At 43.4% G+C, this 24,733-nt stretch overlaps 2 protein-coding genes across 2 annotated transcripts in view; one reads left to right on the plus strand and one right to left on the minus strand.

Annotated features, from left to right (window-relative positions):
- Positions 1 to 459: 459 nt before the first annotated feature.
- On the minus strand, positions 460 to 19,318 carry sf3b2 (splicing factor 3b, subunit 2). Its single transcript, XM_080792111.1, has 22 exons — positions 19,132 to 19,318; positions 18,486 to 18,532; positions 17,251 to 17,301; positions 16,186 to 16,419; positions 14,880 to 14,942; positions 14,070 to 14,235; positions 13,057 to 13,166; positions 12,764 to 12,872; positions 12,023 to 12,129; positions 11,621 to 11,842; positions 11,010 to 11,126; positions 10,071 to 10,157; positions 9,415 to 9,642; positions 9,095 to 9,244; positions 8,646 to 8,735; positions 7,361 to 7,468; positions 6,511 to 6,618; positions 6,112 to 6,254; positions 4,687 to 4,788; positions 3,770 to 3,869; positions 1,867 to 2,058; positions 460 to 882 (listed from the first exon to the last, which is right to left on the minus strand). The coding sequence occupies exons 1-22, from the start codon at positions 19,262 to 19,264 to the stop codon at positions 811 to 813; spliced, it is 2,739 nt and encodes a 912-aa protein (XP_080648237.1). The 5' UTR covers positions 19,265 to 19,318; the 3' UTR covers positions 460 to 810.
- Positions 19,319 to 20,037: 719 nt separating this feature from the next.
- Positions 20,038 to 24,733, plus strand: part of capn1 (calpain 1) — a 35,831-nt gene continuing 31,135 nt past the window's right edge. The window contains exon 1 of the mRNA XM_080791730.1: positions 20,038 to 20,287. The gene's annotated coding sequence lies outside the window, so the exon portion shown is untranslated. The remainder of the gene's footprint in view (positions 20,288 to 24,733) is intronic.

A 24,733-nucleotide genomic window follows, 5' to 3' on the forward strand; every position in this document is an offset into this window, starting at 1 on the left:
CTAAACCCATTCCAAGGATTAGTTTTGCACGAAAAAACACTCCTTGGGCTAAATTAGGCCATACCCACTTGCCCAAATGTGATGACAATGGATGCAGAATCATGAAATCCCACATTCCTGCATGTCATGCTGTGTGAACCAGTGATCCAGTATGCATGTGGTTGTTTCAGCTATTTAGGTCAATATGTTTCTCAGCCAGTCAGGTGACAGTCATGAACCGGTGTCCTACAGTATGTGCCCCTCTGGTGGCCGTATCATGATCTACAGCAGTGGTGGGCAACTTAGTGGAGAGGGCCACTATATTTCCACTCACTCCAGAGGGCCATATTGCATATTACTGTCGTAGCAAAAATAGAATGTAGAATTTAAATGAAAAGGGTTGAAAACCACAGATTTATGGTCATTACATTGGAGTTGAAATAGAGGAAAACAGGCATAGGGAAGAGAACAATGCTCAACTGTTGTCACATCATTTATTTACAAACAAACAAAAAAATGTATCAGAAAATCACGACTACAACGGGGAAACCAAATATTTTAGATGTAGAAAAAACAACATAATGGAGGAAACATATTCCACATAACGGGGTTCACCTATATTAGGCATATCACAAGCATATTCTTAGGGTTTAAAATGACTAAGACAGAGCTTTATTGTCACTGGTCTAACCACCACAATCCAGATAGCTGGTGGTGTCATATTCTGCTGTGTTCTGTGTTAAAATGTGGTTACTGGCGTCCACCGGTTTGCTTTCGTGTGCAACTTCCTCTTTTGCAACACTTCCCTCGTGTGTCTCTCTGGGCACCGATCTAGAACTTAAACTCCTTGTATTTCTTGGCACCTCCTCTCGTGTCCTGAGGCTGGGCCTTCCTTTTCTTTTGCTGTGTTGTGTGGAGGAGGAGGAGGAGGAGTGAGGAGAGGCAAAGGAGGACAGTGAAGATGAGGAGGAAAGAAAAGAGAGAAGGATATGAGAGAGAGAGTGACTGAGCAAATTACGCTATTTACAATCGAGTCCAACTTCATTTATAGAGCACATTTAACCACTTGAACCCTGCTATACCGATCAGTGAAAGAAAGATAGTGGACCAACATTTTTCGTCATAGTTTTAGCAGCCGAAATTCCCTTCCGTTAGGTTAAGACGGCGAACAGGGACAAGTCCCAACAGAACGCACGAAAAAAGCAGAGAAGAAGAACCGCGATCCAGCCACGTGACCCGGAAGTGGTAATCGGCAATTCTTTTGAGTCAGGGTCATGTCGTGGCCGCAATCTAGCGATAGAACCACTCAACCATCCAGAGCCCTAAAGCCCTAATGCCACTAAAGACCGCACTCGTGCACAGAGTTTGGGGATTTCGGCTGCTTCTACGATGGAAGCAAGCGGTGGCTAGCGACGGAAGCTAAAATCCGGTGAAGATATTATTATTAAATTAATTTTGGGTTAATACTGTTGTATGAAATCTCGTGGTTGGCACAGATTCGGTTAACACTGTGCAGTGCCAATGACCACAGCAGGGCAGCTCCTGTTATTGTGTTTTAACGGTGCAGCCAGAGGGCATATCTCCCCGCTGGACTGATAAGAGGCTGTGTTAGTGTGTTGCCACCCAGTCTGACCTTCCGGCTCTAGCGCTGCTGCTGCTGTTGTTCTTAACGTTATTGCACGACCATATTTTACAGTCTCACAGTCATTAGAGTTACCACTTTTCTACTACAGCAGTAGTTTTCAACCAGTGGTCTGGGGACCACCTGTCCTTGAGGGATTTCTAGGTGGTCCCCAGCTAAATGATGAACAGTCGGTAACCAAATTAACCCTTATAGATCTTTAACTCTTGAGAGCGTAAAATGAAACCAAATAGACCCGTGTTTACCTTCTGCTTGGCAGCGTGCTCGGCCACCATGTCACTGAAGTCCTCCTTCTCCACCTGGGCCTGCTGCTCTCGGACGTGTTCCTCGTACTTCTGCGTCATGGCCATGGGGTCCAGCTCCAGCTCCTCTGGGGCCAGGGCCACCTCCACGCCCTGGGACTCCTGACCTGCTCCCGCCTTGCGGCCAGCCATGGCCTGTGTGACGGACACGTGGGGAAATGGGAACAAGGTTTAGGTACGGAGACAGCGAGAACCCATCCCCGTTATGGATTTGAAATGAATACCAACATTGTTGAATCACAGACTATATTGCTAAAAATAGGAGTTGAATGATGCCACTGGCTGTTGCCAATAGTTTTCTCACTTGCAGAAGTGGCAAGATGAGGATTCAATTAAGGGAAAGAAAGAAAAAGCTACTAAATACTTGATGGTTCCTTATTGATTAAAACTAGTCACCGGTACTTTCAAGATGTGAGGTGTAATGACCTACAAAAAGGTTTAGGTTGGGGAGGTTCTACTCATCACGTTTCCCTATAGAGAACAAACAACGTGTGAACCAATACACCATATTTTATGCTCATTTAGCATCCAGAGAGCCAGCCGAGTCCTTTTCAGCAGCACAGCCTCTGCACTACAGCCATAATGGGAATGGAAGCACGTCTAAAAATATACCCAACACAAGCACTGCTGGTGCTTTAAAGGTGTCGTGCAACGGAAATGGTGGACATTTTTATTTGTTTCAAGTTGAAACACCGGTCTGAAGTTTCTGAACCAATCAGTGTCACATCCTTTCAGGCGATGGGACGGTAGCTAGGGACGGTAGCTATGCTACACCAGTACTTATATCAAAACATGGCAATGAAATAAGGTAATGAAGTACAAAATATGATAAATGCTCATCACAAGCCAACTAAACTCAAATGGACATATTGAAATACATTAAAATATATTTGTACACAGCTGCTATAACATGACATTTCAATTCATAATATACAACAAAGACGAGCATTCAGTTTGGTTCAATATGCCCAAACTGTAAACAATTTTACGTGAGAAAATACTACGTAGATTATTTGTCAACTAAAACCGTCGTTTGAATTCCACGTATGATAACTACTACCGACTCATGTATTGAATTGTTTGAGTGTCTGCATGTCGGAATGCCATCTATTACATAACTGTGCTTGAGGGGATGGGGGGGTGTTGATAAATGATACGGTGTAGGTGTGTAGAATTGCACTGAACCATGCACACATTAGCTCTAGTATGTGAATAATGCACAGAAATAAGCAGATCTACAAGCTTGCAATGTTGACGCCTTGTGGGCTTGTAGTTCTGCTATTTTATAAATCTGTGATCACTCACTTCCCAACACACACCTATAAATAAATGGCAAAAAGTGTGTGTGTGTGGGGGGGGGGCGCACTTGGGGAAAACATTTAAAAGCCTTTATTGAGTTGGTCAGTCACCCTGGTGAAGGCTGTGTGCCGCAATGCGTAGGTAGGTGCATTCTTTTTATTCTTCCAATGCGGTAGACAATTCAATAAAAGCATTTAGAATGTTCCACATGAGTGACTTGGTTTCTTCCCCCCATTTAACTTTGTCACCCTTAAACCAAAGAGCACATCGTTTTGGGATTTTTACTCTTTGTCAAAATGAGGCGCTACTTTCCCTGTTTTCTCTACAAACATAATCATAACACATTCTCCTCTCCATCATAGATATTTAAAAAAGTAAATAGATGCCTCATTGGCAGCTGCAGTTTGTTGGAGCCATGTGTGTCGACGTGAGGGCGGAACAATTTACACTTCGCAAGGAACCTCGAAAACGTTTTGCCCCCTGTCGAAAACACCCTCCCGGAGCCGGAAGAGGCGTCTGCCTTAAATATGTCTATGGTCTCCCTTACCCCTGACATCTCGTAGATGTGTGTGGAGGCCATCATGGCTGAGCCTACGTTGCCAGTCCTTCTCTCAGGGAGCACAGTGAACAGCTGGGGTGTTTCATTCCTGTAGAACACAAACGCAACTGTCAAACAACTACAGTACCACATACTTCCTGCATATTTTAAAAAGGTCAAATGTAATCACTGAGAGTTGGTTTTCATTTAAACTAACTAATCTCCATAGCACATACAAGCACTGGATACTCAAATATATAAAATGTACTTGTCCATACACAAGCACAAGCATAAAATGTACTTACTAGCTGGCTACTTTTGTCCTAATGTCTTCTTTGTTTTTGTATGCTTATAAGACACATTTGGTGAGCTGCCAACATTTTTCCACAAGTCCAGTTCATGTTGGCTGTGGTGGGTTCAGTTTCTAATCTAATCTTGGCATGTACTCTACAAGCGTTTTAAGCCGCTATGCAACCATGATTTGAAGTTCTGTGTCTCTGACATCCGTTCCCCTACCTACATCCACCAATGTCCATGTCAAACATTGACTTATGAACAATTGCCTAATCCATCAGCAAGAAAAAAAAGGAAAACAATCACTATTGTTTAATTAATAATATTACTTTTAGTATTGTGAGATAATACCATCATGCAGGAATTTACACTTCTATTTTGGTATCAATTACGAAGACGATATGGTTTTGTACTATGTGTGCCTTCAGAGTTCAGACGCACCTCCTGCAGGAGACTTGGCTCAGATTTGAACCCACTAATCTGGCTTTAGGAACCCGTCGTGACCGCATGTCCTTGCCGAGGTCGACCCCGAGCAGGGTTCAAGCCCAGGACCTTCCGCATGGAAGGCTCTAACCGCTACGCCGGTGGGTTCCTTTTGTACCATGTGTCAATAATATGAACAGACCACTCACCCATCCATGGCTTCCTCAATCTTCTTTTTCCTCAGCTCAATCAGCTCTGGGGTCTCCATGCCGGCAGGGACGGACGAGAAGCCCCCTGGGGTGATCAGACCACTGGAACACACACACACAGACACACACACACACGATAAGATGCCATGAAGTAAGACAGGTGGAGACAAGCACACATCCAAATAAAGAGAAGAGATTCGTGTTTCCATGAAAATATTTGTTGTAGTTGCTGAACACAAAATGTGGCACCTGGCGCCAACTACTGTGGCTTTAAACAGACAACATCAAACGGCTCTATAAACCTCTATTAAAGTCGCTCTCTTGTAGCAAAAGAATAAGAGTAACTCAAATTAATTAGAGATTTTTTCAATATTAGCCTATGCCAAAAATACGGATGCCATGTTGAAAATGGTTAATCTCTTAATACTACAAAACTACCAAAAACAAAAGCCATTTGTCCTTAATAAGGAAATTACACATTTGCATGAACAATAAGGGAGAGTCTGATGGTTGCAGGGGATAGATAATCTTCTACACAAACATGTACAGTAGATATTGGATACACATGGGAAAAACATTATGTATGCACACACAGACAAACAGACACCGAAAGACCAAATAAGACGCACCTAGAAACGCACATAGAAACTTAAGTTACACAACAATAACCCATCAAAGACAGAACCACCTTTTCCAGTCTAAATGCTAATGAGAATAAATGTGCACCAATCTAAAGCGTTTGAACCTCCAATTACATGGTAAGTTATGTTAATGCGTGGCCACGGCACAGCTCGCGTCTCTGAACTCGTGATTTCAACCGAGCGCCAATTTGCCTTTTTAGCTCGTTAAATATTTGTCCACGTTTAAATAGACAAAATGAATGCTGAATATTTTACCCCGGCAGCTCACTTAACAGACTTGTGACACTTTCCAGCTGCCGTTTGGTAATAAACACAGAATAGAGGTTTGGTGGATGGACCGATTTCCCCTGAAGCCATTTCTATCGACATGTAAGGTTTCCACATTGCACTGGGTAACCATCCGCTGAGGATGTTATTTAATCATCAAATGTGGACGGAGCGCTCCCTCCAGGAAGCTGACAGAATACAACCAAAGCCTTTTGCTGTTGGTTGCCCAGCAGCTAAATTGGACATAAAGTAGCTTTCTCAATCCCACCTCGTATTTCTCATTCACACACTTTCTCTGTTCCAATATACGGTCAATAGATTCAGGCTGGTCATGGCCCCTGCTTGGTGAGCCTTAACAAATGGGGGAGAGAGATGGCGGGGGCAAAGGCCGACGTCAGGCTGGCTCAGCACTGGCCAGCCTAGGTGCCCGGATGGTTGAGCCAACTGTCAGGGCACCAATTTATCCTCTAAACAACTACAATAACTGTAATGTACTTGTGCTCCCACATCAAAGTACCTGTCGGCCGGCGTGAAGAAACCAGTTTCGTCTGGCTTCTCTTCGTCGCTCTCCTCGTCCTCCTCTTCCTCCGAAGACTCCTCGTCCGAAGGCTCCAGTTCTCCCCAGGGCGTGTGGTCCACCTCCTCCTCCTCCGCTTTGGCCTTGAGGACAAGAGGACAACGCATCACATAATCAGCACTTGACAAAATAAGGATTTCTTCTGATGCATTTACCACTAATATTAACCTTTATTTATTCAGGGAAACAAATCTTGTTTTCTGGGGGTCTTGCACAAAATATATTTTCAAATGGGGGTCTGCGACCAAAAACGTATCAATTTGGGGGTCCTTGGCACAAAATGGTTTGAGAAGCACAGTGTCTAAAGACTAAATGTCTTGAATGGTTTAAAGTGGTTACCTGGAAGTCTCCAGCGTTGGTTCCGAACACGTCTCCGTACAGAGGCTTGCCCATCTCATCTACAGGTGGCTTCCCCCAGCCTCCAGCATGGTAGCCAAACGTACAGCTCTGAACCCAGAGGACACAGAGGCACAAGATGGAGGGGAGAGAAAAGATGGGAACATTTTCATCATCATCACAGATACAAATATACTGAGTGGGATTTCCCAAAAGGCAGGATCCACTAAATGTCACTTATCGGCCTGTGCTATTCAACTAGGGCCTGAGTGAACTACAGTCGCATTTACACCAGAATGCTTTACTGCGATTAAAACAAATCCTGCTGCTGTGTATTGTCGGAAGGTTGGCAGGTGTGAAGGCTCAATCGAAGTTTGATGCGGATCATAGAACCACATTCTACTTCGCTAAAAAACTGGGGTTTCGCTTTGCTTCCAAGCACACCTGACTTCGATTCACTGCAGGTGTGAATGCAATCGCACCAAATAAGGGAAATTAAACGTGAGGAACAAACACAGTTAGAGACGGAGAGACATTTTTTTACGCAGTGCAAAGATGTCACGTTACCGTGGATAGACGTGGTCAAATGAGGATAAACGTTGGATAATTAATTTTGCACTGCTTTCTGCGCTCAGTGCGCTGTGCCTCCACGTGCCCAAAAGAACAGCGAGTGCGTGCGTACACACACACACACACCACTGTGTAGTTTATGAATTGAACACATTGATAAAGTTCCCTGCTGAGTTTACAATTGCTGCGGATGACAGCGCAGTGTGAAGGCAAACACAGCAAATTAAATATTATGCAAAATAACTCTCCCCTCACTTGTGAAAATAGCAGTCATAGACCTTACCTCTGGGATTGGGGAGTTGAGTCCAGGGATCTTGAGGTTAGGGTAGGAGGGAGGGGGGCCATATCTCTGCATAGCAATGAGCCAGGGAGGGGGCACCTTGTGGGAGTTCTGGAGAAGGAAAAGTTGACAAAATATAATTTATTAATACAATCCCTCCCGTTAAGCATAAGGTCTTGACATCGAGAAATGTGTTCAGGGCATAAAATGGACCTCTTCTCAACTTGACAAAATTGTCAGTATATTTAGTCATCATAGCTTACTTTTTCTTTTGTTTTGATTTAGTTTTAATCAGTGAAGAAAGGTAGTCGAACACTGTAGTCGACAAAATCAACACTGCCAGTTTGGAATAAAACAAACTCAAGCTCTGAAGAAATGAGGGAGTACGAGAGACAAAATCCCAACCATACTGTGTACCGGTAATGACTGAAATTGCCTTGAATATAATGCAGCTAATATTTTAGACTTTTGCCTGATCTGCAGGTCACAGCCAATATAATTATGCAGGCGTTAAGAGAAGTACAGTATAGAATCCCATCTTAATAGTTTCGCTGCTCTCTGGGGTAGCAGCCACCGCTTTACTGGAGCAGGTAATGTATGCAAATGATATGCTCAACAACTATGGTGTACCCGACTCATATTTGTTATATAAGGTTCACAGTGACAATGTCTACATTGCTACGCATACACACACCGTCTTCGCCTCCTCCCACTCACAGCAGGACAGTGAGCCGCACAGTGTGTAGGGTAATGATTTGTTCATCTCTTTATGTGCACATAAATCATTCCTTCTGCAAAAGCAGCCTGCAGTATAACTGCAGCATGACTATGTGACTATGTCTACGTGGGTGGCAGTGACCTCTGAACCCCTAATTGCTCCCGATGTGCAGGTTGGAGTTGGACTTGCCTTGCATGGTTTCCTCTGTCATCGGTGAATGTGTGTGTGTGTGTGTGTGTGTGTGTGTGTGAATGGGTGAATGTAATGCACAATCTCTGTAAAGCACTGTGGATACAAGCGTTATATAAATGCACCATTTACCACGTATATGTATGATAGCTATAAAAACACATTTCAACCTGCTGACAATGACAAACAAGCATGAATTGCATTATAATATAAAGGTAATTACATTCATACACAGGCTTCCAGACATTTCTGGATTTTCGACAGTTATTTGCTGAATCATAAGTAATGTTCCTGGGGTTATAATGGTGGGAGTCGTGGGACCAGGGAAACAAATTTCTCGATAATGTCAAGCCGTGTGTGTGTTTGTGTGTGGTTACTTACAGGTCCAACGGGCATGCCCAGAGCGATACGCAGCTCGTCAGAAAGATCGCCTGGCTTCTTTTCTTTGAGACGGGTCTCAAATTCTTTACCCTACGAACAGAGAGAGAGAGAGAGAGAGAGAGGATATTTTAAAGTTAAATAAGACCTCAAGACTGAAAATGTAACGTTTTTTAGGCCGATCAGTTGAAGAAATCATGACATTTCTGAGATCATTCATGTTTCTGGAAGATGCTTCTAAACTTCTATTGCTAGTTTAATCACTTCAAATACCCTGTCATCTTAAAATAACTAATAGCCAATCTACAAGCTCAGATTGGCTATTTTCGGAGGACTTCTATGGAATCCACGACTGAAAACAGTCGTTGCAACGGAGAGAATTTTAATCCATGTACAATAGAACCATTGTGAGTGCCACACACCGAAAACAAAGACAAAGCCATGTCGCGTACCTCGTAGTACAGATCTCCATGGATGGAGAGTTTGGGTTTCATCTGCCATTTGAAGAAGGCGTCGTGGAGTTTCTGGTAGTCGATGTCGATCTTCCCCATCTTGGGACGTACCTTCTCCCTCATTTTGGTCTTCATGGTCTTGGCGTCCTCCTGTGGAAGGAAGGGGAACGAACATGCTGTGTAGAAGTCCAGAAACACACTCTTTATTGGCTTTATTAATAACTTCCAATGGGATTCAACCCTCCCCCAATGTGGACAGTGCCAGGTGGCTCCACACTCTCCCCATTCATCGATCCTGGTCAACCGACCAACCAACCCACCTTCTCCTGCAAGGCTTCCCTCATCTCCTGGATGCCGGTTCTCTTGATGAACTCGGGCAGCTCAAAGGGAGGCTTCTCTATGCCCCTCTTGCCCTGCAGGTACTTCCTCTTGAAGCACCAGTGGCGCGGCACGGGCACCGTGTTCCTGGTGGCCTTCAGGTGGACCAGCAGCTTGGGCTCCTGGGCTGTGACGTCGTGCATCTCCACCACGTCCGGGCGAGCCACCAACTGGAACATGGAATGGAGGGAGGGGCAGGTGACATCCAGATCAAATCAAAAGTTGTATTGATTGTATTGCTTATTGTAGTGCTGCACAATTAATCAAAAAAAGATCGAGATCTAGATTCAGACACCTATGCAATCTCATTTTGTGAAGAATCGTGCAGCACTAGTTGGCTGTCCAATTCATTTTAGTTAGTCATTTGAGCAGGAATCGTGCAACACTAGATTATTGTATAAAATCTTAACGTTATTACCGTATACTAAGACGAGGCATCCCATCTGTGCCTTATGACACACTGCTGCAGTGTAATACTTTGTAATTTAGTGTATTACATTTGATAAAAAGGGCCAATACGTTACCCGGTCCACTGCATGAAAGACCCAAGCATGAAAATAAGCATAAGAAATAAGCATTTAGCAAGCAAAATAAGCACCTGTTTGAGCTCAGCCACAGTCAGTCTGTTCATCCGCCTCATTTTCTTCTTGGACATTTTGGGCAGGTCTGGTCTGTGCATGTTATCCTGTCCACACACACACACACACACACACACACACAACAGTGTTACTTGAGCAGAACAATTTCAACTGATTCACGGGCATTCATCTAAATATTAAATATGGTTCAAATAAACATTTGTTTGACATTGCAAAGTGTGGTTGTTGTTACCACATTGTAAACTCTTCGTTTATGTTCACAATATGGAAGGTCATGTAATGTCATCTAAACATAACAAAATGCATCAATACTAGGGTTGGGACCCTTTAGGATTTTAACGATTCCACTTTCCAGTTCCTTAATATAAGGATTCCCTCCTAACGGTCCGATTCCTAAACGGTCAACTTAAATTATTCCTAATGGACAGTTACAGGTCTGTAACTCGGAGTGTGCAAACACTCAAGAGTTATACCAGTCCTTGAAATTAAAATGTTTGAGAACCACCGGTATTGTAATTGTAAAGCAGATTCACATACCAGCTTTGACAGTGTGATAAACCTATTCCCGAAACGGTTCCTAACTGTAGTATTGCTGTACACAATTACAGTACCTTTCATTTTTTCTTACTCTTTACCTGTAACTGTGAAACCTTAACTGCTATGCCGCCTCTGGGCGACTGAGTTAAGATAATAAAGATACCTGACCTATCCAAATGTAATATAACCGATTCAGGTTCCTTATTGTTGGATCCAGTTCCACAACCCTAATCAATAGATAGATCATTATTGTCATTGTAACATGTAACATGAAATTAAAAGTGCCAACCAATGCCAATACGTATATGGATCACAGCGTTTCAAAAATGTTTTGTCTTTCCAGCCGCCATCTCAAACACACACACACACACACACACACACCCCTGCTCTCTCCAACATACGTCATCACTGTCATCATCGTCGCTGTCCTTCTTCTCTTCCAGGAAGCTTTTCTTCTTCAGGACTTCCGGAACCTTCTCTGGTTCCTTCTCTTTCTCCTTCTTCACATCGTCAGTTAGCTAGGGAGAGTTAAGAGAAGAAAGATCAGAAATTGTGGTGGAGGTAAAATGAAACCAAATGGACCGCTCTCAAGTTAAATTATTGTAAAACATCTGCATTACTTTATTTACAAGTAGTCTACACATTTAGATAGAATGTAGTAGAATTGTTGTTTGATCGTTTGCCTGTCTGTAGCCTACACTTCCTTATATTAACCTGACTCCGCCAGATGGGGCAGTAGAGAGTACCCTCTACTGCCCCATCTGGTGAACATCATATTGCTGTTCATATATTCAGAACGGGTCCTAATGGTATCAACATCAATACAGCAAAATATTGTTTCATTTTGGGTCTGGGAGGCTAAATGTCATCAAATGGTGGTCTGTGGCTCAAATGAATAAATAATGGACCTTGATGGTCCATTGAGGGTTGAAAACCACTGCCTCAATGGATTCAAAAGGACTCCAGGGTTAGGGTAACGCCCGTGCAGAGAAGAACTCCAACGGTGTCTTACCTTGAACGCCTCGAAGATCCTCTTGAAGAAGATGAAGTTGGGGTCGTAGATCTCGGGCTCCTCCGTCACGTACTCGATCTCCACCTCCTTGTCTTTGTCCTTCTCTGGCTCTTCCTCCTTATCCTTGTCCTTCTCGCTCTCCTTCTGCTCCGCCTGCTCCCTCTTCTCCAGGGCGCGCTGCTTCTTGTTCTTTTTCTTTCGGTTCCTACGCTTGCGGTTTTTCTACAAAAGGTGAGGACACAATAAAACAAAGCTCCTGTGAGTATTGTGAATTAATGGTCTGACAAAAAAAAGACCATTAATGGTAGGGGAAATTAGTCTTGGGCTTTCACCCCTGCTGCAGCCACACACAAAACATTAATGACAATGGGGGGGGGGGGTGATTTTTTTCTTAAAACCTACATCTTTTTTGGACATCTGTCCATCGTCATCATCGGTTTCAAATGAGACTTGGAGAGCCGCTGAACCGGCCGCCTCCACAGACATGTCACCATCATCCCCGTCCTCTTCTGATGGGAAAGCACAGCAAAGCAATATGACTTTATATGGAGCTACAGCTGCCATTGTGGCATTTTAGTAGATTTTTAGTTGACCATTAATTGTTAATAAATGTGAACGCAAATCAAAATTACTATTTCTCTTTTTGTGCTATGGCCAAAGCAGGCCATGCATTGACAGAGTATTGTATAAAAGGAAGAGTGGTCAGGGGCAGCTCTATCTAGACAGTTTAACGTAACCCATTAAGGACTGAGACTTTGTAGTCCCAAGGACCACCAGAAGAGATGTGTTATCAAATTTATTCAATTTAAACATTAAAAAGAAATAGCAGATGTACAAGCTTGTAGAGCGGCACTAAGTGACGCAATGTGAGTATGTAGATCTGCTATTTTTGAGAGCCACTGTTTTATGAAAAACATATGTTGCTGTGTACGGGTTAAAAGGAGAATGGTTGACAGCAGTGTTAATTTCTTCAGCATATTTTGATTTAGTCTCAGTCTTTTGAATAACACACATTTAGTCTTTAGTTCTATTTAGTCTTCTGAAATTATTTTTTGTTAGTCTAGTCTTAGTCGACGAAATATCAAAAACCTTAGTCGACTTAGTCTTTAGACGACAAAATTAACACTGGTTGACAGAGCTCACCTGTAGGGTCGGTCAGCTGTTCCTGTCGGATCTCCTTCAGCTGCAGAATCTTCTCCAGAGCCTGAGGAATCTTTGGCCCAGAGACACTGGCCTCCTCTCCCTGCCACGACTGGGACCAACAGTACCACAAACCAAGCAAGCACAGGAAAGACACAACTAAATACAAAATTATACAGATTACAGAACTGTAAAAAGATAAAATTAAATAACTTCAGCTTGAAATCAATACAAGCCAAATGCAGTGTGACGTCAACTCATGCCATTAGTGGTAAGTGTGGACGGACAAAGCATACCTCTCTTCCGTCCTCTCCTGGAGGCGGGGGCACCCTTGGTCTCTGATTGGGCATCATATTCACACCAGGGGGCATGGGACCCCGTGGATCCATCCCCCGCGGATCCATCCCTGCACACAGACGGTTCATACATATTATAATGGTTGGTGCATTCTGCACCACAACACAAAACACTCAGCTTTGATCTACAAAAGCATTTATCAACACATTTTTCAGCTTCAATTTGACAGTTACTTCCAATTTCACTTAAATGCTAATCGCATTTCTAACAGTGGGTCCCTGCTTCACTAGAAGTTGATTAGATGCGATGTCACAGACTGTTTTTCTATCTCCATTTCTCTCTCTCTCTGCATTCTTCCACTGCTCTTAGTGTGTGTGTGTGTGTGTGTGTGTGTGTGTGTGTGCGTCTCTGCCTATTTTCACACCCTTCATAAAGTACTTTGTGCTCTTCAACGAGATGATCAACTTCTCAGCGGAAATCATGTTGGTCTGGAAGGACACAGCCCTGCTCAAAGGGTGAATGACCATGACTATGTGAAAGACAGCTGTGAAAAACTGATCAAATTGACCCCGGTCCAAAAGCTTTTTATACGGACGCAATATTTGGCGGCAGTGTGCAAACGTGATTGACAAAACATGACGTCTACCCGAATAACCGAATTCTACAGAATACCCGAATTCTACAGAATAAATATAACAATTTAAGAGCGAGTGATTTTGCCTATGATTTCTTATGGATAACACCACAAACCCACAATCGTTTCATCGGTTCAAATACAAAGCGCTTAGAATGGTCCATTCATTCATACATTGGGAGGTGAAGCGGCGAACAGTCAAGGCCAGCGTCCTCACTTCCCACATTCACACACCAATGGTGGCGAGTCGGCGACCACTGGAGGCAGGGGGGGTTCAGGCCAGGGTCTTGCCCAAGGACACTTCGACATGTGGACAGGAGGAGCTGGGATTCGAACCGCTGACCCACAGATCATTGGACGTAGTAACAGACAGTGTACCTCTCATGGCGCCTGGAGGCATGTTGGGCATCATGAGGGGCCTGGAGCCCATGTCGCCCGGTCGGGGGCCAGGCCCGGGGCCCGGTCGGGGGCCAGGCCCGGGGCCCTGCTGCTGCTGCATCTTGGCCATCTCCTGCTGCCTCTCCTGTTCCAACAGCACCGCCGCCTGGTGGAGGGAGAGGAAAGCACAGGCATGAGAAAAGAGGACGGCAAATAGGAGATGGTCCCGACGATTGTTTTTAGCGACACAGTTGAAGAATGCTGTGTGCAGCGTTTATGCTGTGTTGTACATAGATGCTATAGCAGTGGTTTACAACCAGTGGTCCCCAGCAAAATGGAGAGTTGCTAACCAAATTGACCCTTATAGATCTTTAAAATGAAACCAAATGGACCTTTCATTTTACACTCTTCAAAGGGAAAATGTTGTTAAACATCTGCATTACTTAATTTACAAGAAGTCTGTCTGCACAATTAGAGAATTTAGAAGAATTGTTATTTTGATCAAAGTTTGCCTGTTATCTCTTCTATGGTACCAACATCAATACAGCATGGAATTGTGGACAAAATCTTATCCAATGACAACAAAATATTTTGGGTCCGAGAGGCTAAATGTCCTCAAATGGTGGTCCGTGGCTCAAATGCCAAAGAAATAATGGACCTTGCTAGGAAACTTTTTTTGAAAACCACTGTGCTATATCGATTTTAGGGGGGGGGGAAGTGTAAAGACATTTATTGGAAATGAACCTCCATAATCTGCCATCTGTCAATTTTATTATCAAAACATTGATAAAAGAATCCTCATGTTCGCACCCTTTTCTGTTGCTCCAGAAGCTCCTGTTCTTTCCTGTGTTCATCAATGACACGGGAATCCCCCTGTAACATGTACAACCACACACACATTAATACTAAGAACTCTCCATAAACAGAACATTACAAATGTACTACCTGGTTAGTATGACTTTAATCCCTGCTACCTTTATTGTGATTTTCATTCTGTAGCTCCCTTCAATGGCTTCAGTTTGGCACCAAGTGAGTGATCGAGGTTCAATATGATAGTGCCGTGTGACCAAAATAGGCTATCTACAGACCCACAGTGTCGTACCGCCATGACGATGTATAAAATAAGCAATGTTTTCAGCTCTATGGATCCGTTCGGAAATGCGCACCGGGAATGTGCTCAGTTTTTTTGCGCACTGGGCGGTGACCATCATAGAGCGCACCGAGTGGGGCTTATTTACGAACGACCAGTTCGTAAACGTAACATTGAAATGTAATTCATAACATTAGCCTGTCTGCTGTTGGTCTACTACACGTTGATGCGTGTGTAATAATAATGCTCAAAGGACCAATTTCACCGTTTGGGAGCGCTCGTCCTTGACGCATGCACACTGGACACTGGACAACCCCAACTTCTGAGTAGGGCACTCAGCACACCCGTGGCGCACCGAATAAACGTACGACAAGAGGGCACACCAGTGTAGCCTGGGTTCCAGCCTGATTCGCTGCCTTCCATGAATTTGTTTGGTCACTCATTACTCAGTCTGGAAAGGGTCCCATCTCCAAGGTTGGTGGGACATGTAAAAGGGTGAAATGGACCAGTGGCCTCCGATTGGTCTGTGGTGCGGGTTGGGGAAGAAAAAAAAAACACCCGTTTGACATATCAATGCGCACCGCGCAGCTACTGCTGTTGCCCTGCAGCGTCCCTTATCATTCAATAAACTCCCCCACACAGCTGTCAGTTTTTCTGTACTACTGAATCCGATAGTGGACTACTGAATCAAATTAATGTTTACTTTTTACCGTAGGTTTAGTCTCGAACTGGCGGTATTTTTTTCAACAGTGAGAAGCATGGATAGAGTAACGCTGGCTGATGATGTATAAGCAACAACATGGTTACATAACATAACAGGTGACATTATAAAATGCGAGTCTGCTCTCTGCTGGCCAGACCGAATAGCAGTCTGACAAAACAAATTCATTGAATGCAACGAATCAGGCTGGAACCCAGGCTAACACCAGTGCACTCAGTGCAGATTTCTGAACGCACCCAATGTCTTTTGCCCAACACATCTAACAACAATTCAATATCCAATGATGAAAACGTCAGTTGAGTCACCTGCTGCTTGGCTCGCTCCTCCTGCTGCATCATCATGGCCGCTCTCTGCTGAGCCATCTTCAGCTGGTCGTCCTGGGACATGCCGGGGGGCATGCCTGGGGGGCCGTCCATGCCCATGTGCATGCCCGGTGGAGGAGGGGGGCCCCCGGACATCATGCTCATGGCCTGGAGCATGCCCATACCAGGGGGCATGGGTGGCATTGGCATGGGAGGCATGGGGGGCCTGCCTCCCATCTGGTATAATAGAGGAAAGGAAAGTGTGACGGTATAATAATATAGGGCATGTGTCAGTCATGTGGCATCAATGGAAAATGAGTTCTGCATATAACTATGGTTCTATATGAATACCGGATGATTGATTGAATTCTTTATTAGTCAGAAATGTAAACAGTACAGAGTACAGTCAAACACTTAGTCTAAAAGGAAGAATATCACCATTCAGGTCAGGTATGACCTGAATAGATGAAGTCTGTGGTATAATTTTGTGGTATATTTTTCAGGGGTTTAAGCCCAAACCACACCAATGGGTCGCCATGCAACTCCTTGCAACCAAACGGTTGCGATAGATGCATTGCATGGCGAACCATTGGTGTGGTTTGGGCCATTGAATTGAACCAGTTGAATCACTTGGGTGCAACAGGACATATCACATTGCTGGGACGAACGCTAAAACCAGGTGCAAGTTCCGACCAGTCATTGGTCCGACAACGACAACCCACCTCAAACCCTAACCTAACCATAGCCGCAAGCACGGAGCAGCGCATGTTCGCCAACCTTAACGCATGTTCGTCAACCTTAATCCGGTCGTTTTCCGCATGTCGGACCAATGACTGGTCGGAAAAGCGTACGGACCCCACTAAAACTGTCTCGTCCCGCTTGACCCTTTGGTGTGGTTTGGGCTTTAGTCTCAGCGCTGACCAATTTCGCTGATCAAAGAATGTGCAGACAAAGAATTGGGTCTGGAGGAGATCGCTGAGCTGTTTGTAACTTTTTTGTTTCCATTTCATTTCTGACTAATAAAGTATAGCATTCAATCAATCACAGATGATATTTGCTGTGTCGTACCTGAGGGCCCATGGGTTTGTCATCTCTGGGTTTGTTGAGGAGGTTTCCAGTCTGCAGAGAGCAACCATACAGTATATACAGATTAGGGCTTTCAAACGATTAAACATTTGAATCAGATTAATCACAGCTTCAAAAAAAAAGTATTAATCATGAATAATCCCCATTCGAACTATGTCCAAAATATGCCATGTTTTTTCTGTATATGATAGAAAGCGGATATATACATTTAACATATGTATGCAGCTTGTGTTTTCCCCCCCATCCAGATAGGGTTAGATAGGGCTTCTCTTTCCATCTCGTTTGGATCTATCAGCCATCAGATACCAGAGCGATGACTAGCATTTAAAAAAACAGACGCCTCATTGGACGCTGCAGTTCGTCGGAGCCATCTCTGTCGACGGGAGGGCGGAACAATTTACACTCTGGAGGCGGAAGTGCGCCAGGGCGCACATGACACTACTCAAGTGACTACTGGCCAATCACAGTGCATCTTTTCCAGGACTTGTCAGACCCGAACAGAGCCGCGGAAGCTTGGCTCATGCTTCCGCTCATGCTTCGCAAGGAGTCCCGGGAAAATGTCGTCCCCTCTCGAGAACACACGACCCAGAACCGGAAGAGGCGTCTACCTTTATATGTATATGTAGCATCTATGATGCCTACTGCAGAGTGGATGGGATTATGGGATATATGGGGCGGGGTCATCTAACATGCATTAATTGCATTTAAAATGTTAACCTAATTAATTCACAAATTAACTAACTGTTATTTTGACAGCCATAATACGACACGAATTTTGACATCTCGCCAATATAAACCGCGTTGTGGCAACAGTGTTTGTTTACATAAGGTTTTTATTTGATTAACCACTTTAACAATTATTTTATACTTTGGCCAGTGGTTTTCAGCCACTCTCATTTAGCTTGGGACCACCTGGAACGCTCCCAAGGACCCCCCGGACCACTGGTTGAAAACCTTGGCCATTCAAAGATCATCGTTTGCCCGTTATCTCTCCTAAATTAATGGTATCACACCACATCAATACACATCAATACAGCCAATTGTGGGGTCTCCGAGAGGCTAAATCTCATCAAACGGTGGTCCGTGGCTCAAAGGCCAAATAAATAATGGGCCTTGACATGAAAAAGGCTGCAAACCACTACGTTAAAGGTTGCAGAATTAAGCATTTTGTCAGGCAACTGTGAAGTCATTTAACATTCAAAGTTGGGAACATTTACCTGGATCATATATCCTTTCAGTCTGTCAATGAGCTCCTCTCTGGGACCTGGAGAGGAGAAAATCATCACTTGAGAACACACATGGACATAATATAGAAATCTTTTGCAGCGTGCATCCTTCATGGCTGCTGCAACAGGACATTTCTGTAAGCATCTTGATTTGTATACGTCTCTAAATGTTCTGATTGAAAATGGTTGACCCTGTTGCTAAAGTAACAGTTTTTGTATTGAACTGTGCTTTAGTTTGAAATGTCCCCATGCTGCATACTGTGAAATAAAAATGTCAATCAATCAGACTACAAGCAGACCTGTAGTTAAGTTAGCCCAACATTTTAGATTCTCGTAGAGGTTTTTACGAGAATCTAAAATTTTGGGCTATAGTTAAGTAGTAAATAGGCTAAGATACCCAGGCCAGTGGGGAGACAAACGTTTTATTTTTCTTTAAAGCATGCACCTTTCACTGTTTTACAATACAGTACGAAAACATAATAAACAATAGTAATGGTTGGTAATGATAATAACTAATAACACGACTTTAATATCAACAGAGCAGGCCCAAACCCCGACCTCCACGGGAAGTGTTGACTTAGCATTAGCTTGAATGCTAATCATTCAGTCCCTCAGAAGAAGGTGCAGAATAAGTTACCCATGTTGGGCGCTCCCAGCTCCGCCAGTTTGCCCTGCAGCTCCGGGTGGCTCCATGTGTTCAACGCGGCGATAGCTGTCCCCAAATCGGACGGGAGAGAGTCGGTGGTCCCCGGCGGTCCGTCTGTCGCCATGTTGTTGCTATTGCTTTCAATGAACAAGAAGAGACACTCACTCAATACGTTGGACACGCGCGATTCAACGGGAGATTTCGGCGACGCGACGAGAACACAGAACGCCCGCAAAGCACGATGGGGAAACCGCAAGGACAATTGGGACATGTAGTGCGAACGAAATATTTTTGTATGCGTTTTTGTTTTCGTTTTTTTAATCAGTTTCAAGACAGGTCACTAAACAAACAAATTAGTAGATGGATCTCACATCACATCCACCCAAAATACTAGGCTTATGTATGAAATAAATTGACATTTTCTCTATTGTTAAAGTGTAGTTCGTTTTGTAAACGCAAATTGCATTCATACATAGTTAAAACTGTAAAGTTATTTCTGTTAAAATCGTAGTAGAAACATTCCAACATTCGGCCACATTGTGCCGCTGTTTACTCAAAGATTGCTCGATAATGCCCGTTAGTTTGATCCCCCTATTATCCAGCAGTTGAACAACACACCAATACACCAATAAACAATAACATACTAGTATGGTTAAAGAGAAACAAACCTATTTAATTATGTAAAAAAATAAATATGTATAGTAATAAATGAAGTAGCACAGAAAGTACTGGATTTCCTTTTACTAGAGAGAGTAAATTTGGGAAGAGCGCGGTTCTGATTGGACAGACGCACATCATTTGCCCTCCCGAAAATATTATTAAAGTATTAAAAGGAGGCATATCGGCTATTTTCGGTAGCGCGGCACTGTCGCACGGCGGAGCATAAACGTATAGGCAAATAGTGGCGCAGCCCAGCAGAGCAGAGCAGCAGGGCGTTTCTAAAATGATATGTTTGCTGTCTGACTGTGAGAGAGAGTATGTGAACAGAAACAGAACAGGGAGGGGAGTGGATTGTAAAAAAAGAAAAAAGAAAGAAAGAAAAAACTACTAACAGCATGGATCCAGGGCACCGGAAAAGTCCTGCAGCAAACTGAATGTACAATAATTACAACAACTTTATAAAGGCAGCAAACAACATATTATCAAGGTAGGCTCGATCATGTTATTTTACACTGTTGTTGGTAACTTTCTTTTTGTAAACATGCAGTGGAATTGGATTGGATTAATCAATGGAAAATGTAGTTATTTTTTATTTTTTTATAGCATGTTTTGTTATACTTTATAGTTTACTGTAACGCTCTCTACTCTATGTACAGTAGGCGTTACGGGGGTAGTATTGTTGCATAGCTTATAGAAGAACATGCTTGTAGCCTACAAGTAAATGGTTTCCTTTTGGTCGTTTTGGATCTCGATTGAAGTGTTTACACACTGCAGTACTAGGCTGTGTGCGGAAACAATAACTATCCATTCCGTGGTGAAATAAAGTGGAGAGTGACGACCAGCTGTTCTCGCTGATCAAACTTGCTGAGGAAACTGGACCACCAGACAGATGGACGCACGTTGTTATTAGCCTATGCATTTAATTTCACCTCAAATGATCATGCCCCGTTTGTTTCTGTCTGATTGCACCCGTCCGTCATGCATGTCATCCCCCGTAACCTATATCTCTAGAAAGCAGCGCTTTCTTGACATAGATGTTCAGCGTGATTAATGTGCAGTGCGTGCGATACTGTGTATTCATTCACCCATTGTATTTCTGCCCTAGAGCAGAGCCTGCCACTTTAGATATGTGACGACAGTTATTATTACAAGTCTTTTAAACTCCACCCTATAGTGCTCTTTTGAATGCTTCAACTATTATATAAGTTAACACAGCCTTATTTATAATTCGCTCTGCACATATATTTAAAATACAGGAAGAAGACATCCCTTTTTCCCTTCCCTCTGGTATGCCCCATGGAGTATTAAAAGGGGTATGCCCCATCTCCTCCTCCTCCACCCATCATGCATGGCTATTAGTCCTTAGTCACTGTGCATTCAAATTAGAACCAGATAGATTTCACCCTTGGAGCAGAATACTAGCCGTTTCCCGTTTCTGCCCGCGAAATATTGACATCGGTTTTGGGTGTTTTGTTGTTGAAAAAAGATCAAAGATGAGAGATGACACCAGCTGGGACTGTGCCTACTCTCTGCATGACTGTTCTCGGTTCAGTAATGAGATGGAATATAATCACACTGTTGGCTGTTTTTAATTAATGGTGTTCATATTTGCAATACTTATGCAACATTATAGACAGGACCAGATATATTTAATGTTTAATGACTGAAGTGTTTAAGATTCAAAGTAAGTGCTGTGACATTATACAGGAAACAGGTTTTTACCGGTATTCAATATTCGCACACAAAACTATACAGCTTCAACAAAACTCACTCACCCCTTGCTGGCTTGCTCCCAGCAATTAACTACTGTAATATCATCATTAAACACATGATGTGTTATTACCTAAAACAAAATAACACTGTAAGCCCCCCTCCCCTTCTCCATAATAATTAACTAAATAGCACAATTAATGACAATAAAACGAGGGATGCTACACAGCCCCTATGTACATGAGGGATCTAACTATACGCAGAGACCCACACACCCACCCCAAACTATTGGAGGTGCTGACTGCTGAGGCATATACCGCTAAGCATCCTTTAGTTTGAACATCCCCCCGAGCAAGTTGTCCCTAGAGACAGTTACATACATGCATGTAGACTCCAGTACTGCAGTTTGGTATGAGTCATGGCCACAGGACCAGGGGCAAGTGGAGGTCCTATCAGAGAGCATGATGAGCTCAGCCAAGGTGAGATTAATTCACTCTACCAGCCAGTTGCTCTTTGGGTGCAGACGGGTAGTCCTCACTTACAACCACCATCAAGAACACCAGGAACACCTGGGCCTCAAAGTTGCACCTCTGGCTCCTCAGGCACACCAAACCAGCTGAACAACTTGCAACCAGTTTCTCTACCATGGTAACAGTACGCTGGTCTGGGTCTGCCTATGCCTCAGGGCTCAGGCTCTGGCCACTTGGTAGCTACATAGCAGTTTCATGGTCTGTGACAGGACCCATCATGTCAACACCACATGTTTACGGGTGGGGTGGGTAGGGCCGTTCTGGGAGTGCAAAGGTCACACTTGTGGAGGGCACATCTTGTCGACAGTTTGTAGAACCGGGCCGAAAGTCGTTGCAGGGTTTAGGAGAACCTGAATTGCGGTACATACATAGACAAAGGTCTTCTGGAACCTCAAAAGTCTATATCAGCAAGTGTTCATCTGGACATAAAAAAAAGACTGTTTCTAATTCCTACACCACATTTTATCTTTAGAGTATCTTCACAGTGTTTATCTAAACATCGTCAAGCAGAGGCATGCCGGGAGGATTGTGTCTGGGCGTGTAGTCTACACAGCCTGTCACTTCTCATTATTCTCACTACCTGCAGTAAGCAAGCTGGGGGAGATACGGAAGCATATTTCACATGTGAGGATTATGAAATATTCATATAGTCAGATTGTGCTCGCGCTGGCCCCAACGCGCCACGCTAACAGCTGAGTCTTCAGTCTGCTCCAACATGCTTGGATGAGTCTAAAATCACAGGGAGGTCAGGTTAGGGGTTCACCCTGACACTGTAGATGTGTGGTGGTGTTGTTGGAGTATATACATTATACAGTACATGCATTTGAGTGAGTTTTATTGACAGGTATGTTTGTGCACACAAGGAATTCTCTGTGACTTTGGTGACTTACACAGCATGTATATACATACATTGTATACAATTATTTACTCAATAAGCTATAAAGTACTAAATACACAAAATAGATGGTATAGCAAGGTATGTAGATGCATTCAAATATTTTGACAAAGGCTTATAGGCCTACGTCACCCTTATTATCCATGGGAACGTGTCCAGACTATTTTGTCTATTTTTCAGATAAATAAATAGGCTAGAGAGTTATCTATGCATTTTATGGGTTCAGTTGGGTTGGGTGTAACTAATACTGCCCCCAAATTGTGCTACAGGTCTGTTCTGCTAACATTTTAATGGCAATTTTTGTTGTAAGCTAGTAGTAGTAGTAGTAGTAGTAGTAATAGTATAGTAGTGGTGGTGGTGGTGGTGACGGTAGCAGTAATACATAGTTAATGATAGCACCAGCAGCATACATGCCATAAAACTGCATACTGTCTACACTCAACTCAACTCAAATAGAGCACATTTTAAAATTATTGAAGCCAACACAACACAGCACAGCACAGCACAACACAACACAACACAACACAGTCCACACAGGCAGGCAGCACACAGCAATGATTTGTGTCTTTGTTCAGGACCCCAGGGGATCCTTTAATAAACATAAACATAAATGCAATAAAACCATTGCAATATGTTGCAGAGAGAAATGGCAGTGGTCTGAATTGCCCTGTTGCAGGTCAGCGCCGTTTTGGGATTCTGCTGCATGTAGGCTAGTTGCAACTGCAAGTTGCAACTGTCTGGTTACACTGCAAATCATTGTTGTGGACTGGGATTTAGAGTTATATTGTACACTGCGGTCTGTCTAGGTCTAGGAGCATTTTTCAGCCAGTGGGCCGGGCTCATTAAGAGTGTGGTCGGTGTGTGGGGAACCAGGCTCTTTATCTGGACCAATGAGAAATGGCCCCTTGTTTTTGATTGACAAAAGGAAGTTCAGTTTGGGACAGTGTGGTTGGGTTGGTTATAATTGAAGTTGAGCGGGGGAAGACAGCAATGTGAAGGTAAACGTCAGAAGAGATGATGACACAATAATAGAAAGGGAAATGGAAGGCGAGGTTAAAAATAAACCTGCTTGTTTGTGTCTGTCTTCTTTGTGAATATTAGAGAACGAGAGAGAAAGAGAGAAACTGAACCATAAAACAAGATGATAGAGAGAGACAAGAGCGCAAAACTACTAAGACCTTTTTTCTTAACTTTGTGTTTCTGTGCATCAAGAGACACACACACACACACACACAGCCCCGCCCCCTTCCTATACAAACCCATTGTAACTTCAAACTCAACACCCGTTCTTGTTTTCTGGTGACTGATATTGTCCTAATGCGTGAGGTGCCTGTGTTTTTTCATCAGTTTCGATAAAATGAAGTTTGAAGTTACAATAGGTTTGTATAGGAAGGGGGCGGGGTAGCTAAAATGAACTGGGGTGGTGTGAAGTGGCTCTTCAAAGCCAGCCAAACTTTGCACAGGGCTCCATCTTGCGCCACCCTTATCCCTTATTCCTAAACGTATTTGCCATTTTTTTACTATTTTGAAAAACATTTTAAAACAGTTCACTCAACTAGCTGATCTACACCATAGAGACATTGTGAGCTTGTAGATTGGCTATTTGAACTATTTTAAAAGGTTTTTTAAATAGTAAAAAAATGCAAATTACTTGTAATTATAGCCCACAGTATACAAATAATATGCAAAAACAGAAATACACACACCACACACTACACTCACACTCGTGCCAACTGTGCTATCAACACTTCCTCCTGTTCTCTTAGCCATCCCTGTGAACAGTATTACACACAGTAAA

The sequence above is a fragment of the Protomyctophum bolini genome (genome assembly GCF_963924005.1).
Source record: "Protomyctophum bolini genome assembly, chromosome: 20".
Classification (NCBI taxonomy): domain Eukaryota; kingdom Metazoa; phylum Chordata; class Actinopteri; order Myctophiformes; family Myctophidae; genus Protomyctophum; species Protomyctophum bolini.

Excerpts from the sequence above, each read along its gene's own strand:
- sf3b2 (XM_080792111.1), bottom strand. The coding sequence starts at position 19,264 with ATGGCGACAGACGGACCGCCGGGGACCACCGACTCTCTCCCGTCCGAT. Across the intron at positions 18,533-19,131 it reads GCTGGGAGCGCCCAACATGG|GTCCCAGAGAGGAGCTCATT; the intron begins GTAACTTATTCT and ends TCTCCTCTCCAG. Across the intron at positions 6,255-6,510 it reads CCAACGCTGGAGACTTCCAG|GCCAAAGCGGAGGAGGAGGA; the intron begins GTAACCACTTTA and ends CTTGTCCTCAAG.